Genomic DNA, 8,554 nt, shown 5'->3' on the forward strand with positions numbered 1-8,554 from the left:
ATCAGCTCGTGGATTTCGGGTCCGCGAGCCGTGAGTCCGATGAAGCTGCAAGAGCCGAAACGGCTGACAGGGTCCAGCAACAATTGAATGCAGCCAGCGGATGAATGTTATCAGGTTTACGGTGTTGGACGGTGTTAGACGGGGCGTGTGAAGTACAAATTATATGCGAATCGTGCTCGGGATCAGTTTTGACTTCGTCGCGATGTCAGTCCTTGCAAAGCTCATAAACATAATTGACCATTAGTTGAAGTATTTAATTCAATTATTCCTTTTTTCTTTTTAAACCATCGATTACATCGTGGTCACCAACTTTTGCATATTATTTGAGGCCGTCGAGACGGAGCTCGTGCAGCATGTCTTAGCTGCGAGCGACCGCTTTGCGCATTTTCAATTCAATTGCGTCGCACTTTGTTGCTACTGAAATTAAACTTTGACTTGTTCCTATTGGCTGGCTCCGTCCTCTTGAAAATTTGTGGTGAAATTTCGCTTCTTTGTGACGATAAAGTTTTTGGTTTCGTTAACATTTTTAAGGGTCCTGCAACTGACTTTATTCGGGACCCACGGGTACAGGTACGATGAGGCCGGGATTCAGTTTATTTTGATTTGATGTGGTTTGATATTTCTGCGATGTTGTTGTTTAAATTAAAATTAAAATTCTGTGTCTCCTCTAAAATAACACGCAACAGTGCCATCATTTGTCCGGGAACTTTTAAGGTAATCTTAATTCATGTGCACACTTTGAATAACTGCCTTAGTACGGTAGCGTTTCTTTTTCACTCTACATAATCACATATAGAACTTTAAAATAAAATATTTTTTTTAAATTATCAGATATTTTATTTGTCTAGTCATAAGTTCTGTTAAACTTATGACTAGACTAGATAAATATATGTATATATATAACTAATACAATTAATAACTGCGACATGTATTCACAGGTGCCCCTTATCTCATTTATTTAATGTAGATAGGAAGGCGGAAATTTTTAAACGGTTTTATTTAGTTCGACCCGTACGGAATTTATTTGTTTGGGTCAAAATGAGAAATTGAAATTTAAGCACCTTCCGTTGTCAGATTGATCTAAAATTTGGTACACATATTTAATTTAGATGACTATACAATATAATAAAATCAATAACATTAAAAATCTAAGATGGCCGCCGATATAAAACGGCGGATTACATATTTTTTCTTAACCTCCTCAATATGGGTATCAAATGAAAGGGCTACACTAGTAAAACGATGCGATGATTATGTCAAATTCAAGATGGACGCCGTTCCAATATGGCGGACTAGGTACATATTTTTCCACAACCACCAAAATTTGGGTATCAAAAAACCGTTTAACTTAAAAGTTTTTTAAATGTATTTATTAATGTCGCAAACAAAGCTCTTTCGCAAATATTAAACAACCGTCACAATCAATCCTAAACTTCAACGGAGGCCTCACACAGAGACCTCTCTTGCGGTCAGGCGCAGTGCTGCAGCTCATGCCGTTAAGAAGATAAAACGCTACGCAGATATTGATACAGCTGGGATAGTGTATTTTAGTTATTCCCACAGCATTACGTCCTGTGGGCTGACGCCTTGGGGTAGAGTGCGGATATTGAAAATATATTTGGTTCGCCAAAGAGAGCCACCCGAGCTATTTACGACTTAGGGCCACGAATCTCTCTGAGAAAGCGGTTTCAAGATGCCGGCCCCGAAATATATTTTTGCTAATATATTGTACGATTAAAATAATCATAATAAATTCATTAAAAGTAGAGGGAGTTCTCAGTATATTTGCAAGGCGCCGAAAAAACTGTCTGCACCAATGTTTCGACAGCAAAAAGCCTTTATTCATCTGTAATTAAGGGAATCAGATTTTCTAATAAAATTCCGTAAAAATAATTTGACGGAGAAGGCTTTTTATTTAATAAGCTTTTTATTTAATTTGATCAACACGAATCCTTGGCCACGATGTCGCCTGAATGTTTTGATTTCATTCAGGCTACATCTGATAGTGTACACCTATCCCCCGATTTACATGGTATTTGTTTTACACGTTTTCGCTTTTACACGGTTTTCCAGAAAAGTTTTTTTTTTGTTTTAATAACCGATTTTATTACCATCTCTCATAATGTAAATATTTCTGCTTTAAACATCGAATCGGCACAAATAACTTGGAATGATGAATGTGAATTCGGACCTTCGATTCCGAAAAAAAGAATGAGAGTAATTTTTGACAGAGGTAAAGGATAATAAAACACCTTTGCTTTTATTTTTTGTTCTTCTGTTTAATGTATTGTAATTAATTAAATAAAAAAAAAAAAACAGTTTTTCCAATATATTAAATATTTTAACTTGTTAATGCATTTTATTTTTATTTCTGTGTACACCTAAAATTATTGAAAAAAAATCACAACTGCTAAATAGCAAAATGGTGCATTTTCTGCAAGTTTTTCGATTTACACGTTTTGCTTAGGAACGTATCTACCGTGTAAACCGGGGGATAGGTGTATGTATATGCATAAATCAGTGTTAAACTTTATTAATAGATGTGTTGTTGTAGAGTTTCTTCCTACTTCATCTCCACAACTATAACACCTTGTGAAGCAGAGTAGAGTCAAAAATAAAATGTATTAAAAATAAGTAGATAATAAGTATTCGATCAATAAGAGTTCTAATAAAAATTCCAAATTTTAATAAATGAACCTGCTGCCGCGTCGCCTGACCAGTCCTCGGAAATGCGGTGCAAAGTCAGACCAGGCCTCCTGCTGCCTCCTCGCTGGCGAGAGCGTCGTTTGTTACGCCGACGACACGCTGGTAGTCGCAGCGGGGACAACTTCGAGAGGACCAGGAAGCTCGCCGAGCTTGGGACGGAAGTCGTCGTCGCTAAAATACGCGGGCTGGGGTTGGAAATAGCGCTTAACAAGACCGAGGCGCTATGGTTCCACCGGTTGCAGTGGCGAGCCGGGCCGAGTACTCGAGGCGGTCAGACGACGGGAACGGTGCGGGCGCTCGCGACGTGGCACGCTAAGCTCTCGGAAGTGCGCTCTGCGCGCAGACGCGTGCTTAGAGCGATCCTACCCGTCCCACAGGCTTACGCAGATTAGACGCGAAGCGACGGCAAACTGCTTCCACTGCGGTGGGGCCGCCCAGGATTTCGCCTCGCACACGCTCGCGGACTGCCGGACAAGATCGAACAGGACCATTCCTTACAAGCAGTCGTGTCGGCGATGCTAAGCGGGTCATAGGCGTGGAGGGCCGTGGTCTCTTTATGTGAGACCATCATGGTCCAGAAGGAGGCGGTCAAACGGGATCGGCAGAGGACAGATCCCGCTCGAAGACGTCGCCGTCAGCGCAGGGACGCGCACCGCGACGGCCCTCCAGTAAATGGTGTTCCCCTACCATAAACGGGGCCTTCGGAGTCGCAAGTGTTTAGGATGGGGGCCGAAAACTCCCACTAGCTTCGGCGACTCTGAGGCGGACGATGGTTCGACGTGGTCTCGAACCATTGTGATAGCACCACGAGGGTTTCGTGGGTACGCTACCCACGGGACGAGCTATTTGAAATAGCACGGCGCGAGGGAAGACCGCGTGGCGATCCTTGACCGGGAGATACCGCGGTCCCCCATATAGCGCAGAGGGCGATCACCGGGGGGTTTTAGTGGGTACGAATCCCTCATACCCCTGTTCTCTCCCCAGCGGCGGAGCATCTTAAACGTCCGGAAGATTTCCCCCGAAACCAAAAAAAGGCCTTCTGCTGCATTTTCCTTTTCAATTTTAAATATATTTTTCTATAGTTGCAAAGTATAATACGACAACCGCCGCACAGACACGCCGAACAGCCTAAGAATGCCAACATGGAGTCGATATGAAGGAGTGGGCTCACTAACTGTAACGTTAAAAACAAGACATTTTAGGGCGCGTTGAAAAAAATAATTTATTATAAAATAGTTACAGGTTTAAGTTAGGAAATAATTTAGAATAAAGTAAAATTAAATGTAAAAACTAACGCACGATAATGTCTGTGGAATATAGATTTAATAATAAAAAAATAGAGTACCTCAAGAGTGAGACCCGAGGCGTTCTATGCGACGCGCGTTGGATGATTTTTTAATCTAATTATCTAACTATTATCAAAGATAAAGGCAGCGCACCTGCGCGATATCGGGTTGCAGTTGGAGTTTAAATAGTGCTGCGCGGCAGCAAGTGGGCTATGAACGCGAACATGTTGTCAGCGACCGTCCTCCTGTGCGCCGTGGCCGTCGCCGCCGGCCAGTCGACCGCCGTCAGCCAGTGTGAGTGCTTTCCGCTCGGACACCGAGGAGCTAGAGCTCAGTGCCGGCGCTCAGCGTACAAGAGTTAATATTCACACGGATCGCATAGCTCGACCAAAAACAATGTCCGGATGTAATTGCCTTGTCATGTCCGACGAACTGCGCTGAGCTGGAGCGAAACGGCAGTCGTCGAATATATAAAGAGAGACTCTGATAACTGCGGTCTCTAAAGCGCAGACGCGCGGCACAGAGCAGCGTGGAGGAGCAGGAAATCGACCCCTGTCATCACACGAGGTAATCTGCAGGAAGAAGCAGTGCGGAAGCAATGTATTGTGTCGTTGTCGGCAGGTTTGGGTGCGCCCATCGAGCTGCCGCTGAACACGCACGTGGAGGGCTGTGACACGCCGCCCTGCCTGCTGCCGCAGCGCCAGGACGCCGTCATCCACCTGGTGTTCAAATCGCGTCAGTATTACGTTTAATATTTAACCTCTCAATCTTCTTATATCCCAGGTAGCGTAATGACGTTTATTCTATATATTTATATCATAGATAAAAACATAATTTCTGCTTCAAAGTTCCATATATTCAGTGGCAATCAAATATTGAAAAATCTACAGTAATAATCCCTAGTCGAGGCTTACAAATCAGCCCATGAGTTTAGTAGGTGTAAGCTAGTACAGGGCTATATACCCCATCAGCCCTCTGACACTTAAAATCTGGTGTTGCAGTTAAAAACAATTTCACTTGCCACTTGCCATCAGGTGGCCAGCTCGCCTGTCACTAAATAACTAGGCAATAACAACGATAACCATCCCCTTGCGGCAAAAAGGGCGACCTTTTACGTCGCTGTGCAGCCCGGCTCACGCTAAAATATACAAGACAAGAGACAAGCTTAAGCTCGAGCCGATGAGAACTCTACTGGTCAATGAAATACAGCCAGGTTCAGATGTTAGGCTGTATAAACCACGCCGTACAGTGCTTTCGAACGTTTGCCAACACCTCGCATTTTGTTTGCAAGTTATGGAACTAAATGAAGAGTTATTATATTGGTGTTCATGGGTAATTTAAAGGAGTTAATTATCCGCACACTTGTGTAGAACAGGGACGCCCGGAGAGCCCGCGTCGGTCGAAACTAGAACTTGAAAGCTCCTTCATAAGGTAGCCGGCCCTCGACGGGGCTCCCATGAAGGGCCGACTACTCAACAGCTCGGTCAGGTTTTCTTTGCTTGTGTATTAATGCAGTAGAGACTTAAAAATCTTTTACACTGTTGTACACTGTTTAACTAAAATTTGTTTAATAAATTTTAAATTTGCAGCAGGTCAATTCATACACATAAGCAGGTACTTGTTTGTGAAACACAATTACAAATAAGTTGCTAATTTTGTAAAGTCATAACTCTCTCTAATAACGAATTATGTTGTACGTGTAACTTATGTATGTATTACATCCTCCTATATATGTATGTGTGTTTATATGTAGTTATAACGTATTGTTTACCATGTCAACATTTAGACATCTTACCAATTATCTCTGCACCGCTTTAGGTCAACTAACGAAGAATGCCTGTAAGGCATTAATTCCACTCTTATACAAATTGTAAAAAGAGTAAATAAATGTGTATAGATAGGTTTTCTTCGGCTGCATTAATTGTCATGTTAAACACCAGAACGGCGCGCCAGTCCGATGTTGATTATTGCACGTGCACTGCAAGCGAGCGAGTGCGGCAACGTTTCAACGTTCACATTTCCCGTTCCAGCTCACGTCGCTCGCAACATGACCAGCACGGCCACCGCCTTCGTGAACAACTTCGCGTTGAGGTATCCTCTAGGCGAGCAGGCGAACACGTGCAACTTCCTCACCAACACTTACTGCCCTGTGCTGGAGGGCGAAGTGGTCGCCTACACGCTCAGGTTTTACGTAGAGTCGTTCTTCCCAACCGTAAGTGACCGTTGCAAAATTCTTTATAATAATATAATAAAAGATATTCGATATGATAAACAGTGCGCTACTCATGGCCTTGCGACTCGGATCCCCGGCGCAATCGTCTCCGAACTAAATCTATAAAATGAGACCTTTCACTTGTATTTACTTTTCCAGGGGGTACTGGTGTTTTTGGAGTTTCGGGTACTGGATCACAACAGCCAGCCGCTGCTGTGCACGCGGTTCGGGCTGCAGGTGGTGCCGCCCGTCGCGCCCGTCGCGCCGACCAATGCCTTCAATTCCACCTCGAGCGCGTAACTCGCGCGATGTCCGTCGACATTTTTTTATCGAACAATATTCTTAGAGAAAATGAACGCAGCAGATTCATTTTTTTACTTTCAAGCAAGTGTCGCACGGTAGGCGTAATAAAATAAAATAAAATAGTAGCAAACTGATTGTTGTTTTAGTTAAAGCAAAGCCTCGCGCGGGAGGCTGCCGGGGCGCTGGCAGAGTGCAGTCACCGGCACTATTATCGTTTAAAGAGATTATTCCATATAAAAAGTTGCACATGAGAACACTTAAAGGAAAAGTAGCGATAAGTCTTTTCTGATTGCAAGGTTACTTAGGCACTCTCACTGTGTCGTGCCGGGCGACGGGCGCTCCGTGCCCGCTTCGAACCTCTAGTGGAACTCTCGCGCGCAGAATTTTCGTCATCGTTTTATTTTACAATTACTTATTTTTAAATTTAATACAAAGAGACGCTGTACCGACACCAGTGTACAAAATTAAATTGTGATTAGACTAGGATTGAAATTCACGAGGCATTGAGTACGTCCCGCGACATTGATTTGACGAGAGCGCCCGCAGCAGATTCTGTGTATTTGCACATGTACACATATATTACACATAGATGTGTACATCTGCAAATTAATTCCGAATTGGCAACAAACTGACGTCAGTGCGGGTGCGCCCAAAGATGCCGCTTCACGCAGCTTCTACAAACGGGTGAAACATCACAGTGTAACGTTGCAAGTTAACGTCCCATAAATCTTAGTTAAAATTTTAACCAAAAAAATATAATCACGAGAAACGTCTCATAAATCGCAATACAGCAAAAAATTGTTCAACACTTAGCGGGTAACGGTACATCTCACAGTTCACATTTGCCAGGAGAAGGATCCTGGCCTCGGTCGCGTTCACTAGCTAGGTGTCGTCTCACGCACCGACGCACACTCTTTGTGTCGGTTGCGTACACCAGCTACGTGACGTCTCACGCGCCGGGGCCAATTAGAATTTACGTTATAAATTCACGTCTTGGTCCTATTCATTCTCTGGGCATCATTTAGTTCACGCCACAACCTTTACACCGTCTCGCACCCCAAAGGGGTAAGTGTTAAACAAATATTATAAAGACATCATTATTAAGTAGCGTTTATCTATAAGTTAGAGCTCAACATTTTGTCTGTGTCCATAGTTCCATCATTATGTATTCATTATTACTTTTCAATCTGTTTATTTATTTATCTCTTCTATTTTTGTTTTACATGCTTTACATTTTGTAACTCCGTTCTGACAGTAAACAATCACATCAACTGCTTTCGGTTTCTGCCCTTCCTTCATCGCAAGCCATCTCCGGGTTTACTGTCAGCGGAGCAAATTGTACATATACTTATATATGTATATCATAACTGTGACATTAATTCACAGGTGCGAGTTTTACACTGCGAGGTTTACACTGCGAGTTTTACACTGCGAGTTTTACACTGCGAGGTTTACACTGCGAGGTTTACACTGCGAGTTTTACACTGCACACAGTACCGAGCTACGGTGTAAAATTAGACCAGGCCTTCTACCCACTACCCTTAGTTAATTAAATATATACATACTTTTCTTCTTGTGCCTTTTTGTTGCCGACAACCACTACCCATTTTTATTAAATGTATTTTTTTTTCTTCTGAATAACGGCACAACAGCTGCGCAAAAATTCCACGCAGCACCTGCACTGTAACTAATATTTACAAACGCTCCGACTGCAGCGTCTGCCTTGCGACAGCAGACACACCCCTGCCGCTAGAAAGCCATCAACCACTACGAATATCTGGACTCGGGACTATGATCTCACTACGGAATTGCGCAAGTTCTGAGACGAGATGCGCGAGTCCAGAAAACAATACCGCGCAACCCGACAACAAATGCAAGAGCCACGAGAACGGCACGCCGCGTGCAGAGAGAATGCGTCGCGGCTGGACAGGATCTCCGAGCCGGAGCGGCGAGCAGTACGCCGGCTAGTTAATATAAAAGTGATGATGATCCATTCAAGCATTGGAGGCTTCCGTGCTGCGACTGCAACTTGACCCTAAGAACCGTC

At 43.5% G+C, this 8,554-nt stretch overlaps 1 protein-coding gene across 1 annotated transcript; it reads left to right on the forward strand.

Annotated features, from left to right (window-relative positions):
- Nucleotides 1–4,177: 4,177 nt before the first annotated feature.
- Npc2e (Niemann-Pick type C-2e) lies at nucleotides 4,178–8,475 on the forward strand. The gene is made up of 5 exons (XM_068767813.1): nucleotides 4,178–4,286; nucleotides 4,614–4,727; nucleotides 6,023–6,204; nucleotides 6,364–6,500; nucleotides 8,181–8,475. Exons 1-5 carry the CDS (start codon nucleotides 4,205–4,207, stop codon nucleotides 8,473–8,475), a joined length of 810 nt encoding a protein of 269 aa, XP_068623914.1. The 5' UTR covers nucleotides 4,178–4,204.
- The last annotated feature ends 79 nt before the right edge of the window (nucleotides 8,476–8,554 follow it).

This window comes from Battus philenor, unplaced genomic scaffold (assembly GCF_028537555.1).
Source record: "Battus philenor isolate CCGP_79_NKW_IND1 unplaced genomic scaffold, ilBatPhil1.0.hap1 SCAF_23, whole genome shotgun sequence".
Lineage (NCBI taxonomy): Eukaryota > Metazoa > Arthropoda > Insecta > Lepidoptera > Papilionidae > Battus > Battus philenor.

What these genes read in the sequence shown, in the direction of transcription:
- Npc2e (XM_068767813.1), top strand. Translation starts at nt 4,205, where the DNA reads ATGAACGCGAACATGTTGTCAGCGACCGTCCTCCTGTGCGCCGTGGCC. An exon ending in CCACCTGGTGTTCAAATCGC is followed by an intron (nt 4,728 to 6,022) that starts GTCAGTATTACG and finishes TTCCCGTTCCAG; the next exon opens with CTCACGTCGCTCGCAACATG. An exon ending in TAGAGTCGTTCTTCCCAACC is followed by an intron (nt 6,205 to 6,363) that starts GTAAGTGACCGT and finishes TTACTTTTCCAG; the next exon opens with GGGGTACTGGTGTTTTTGGA.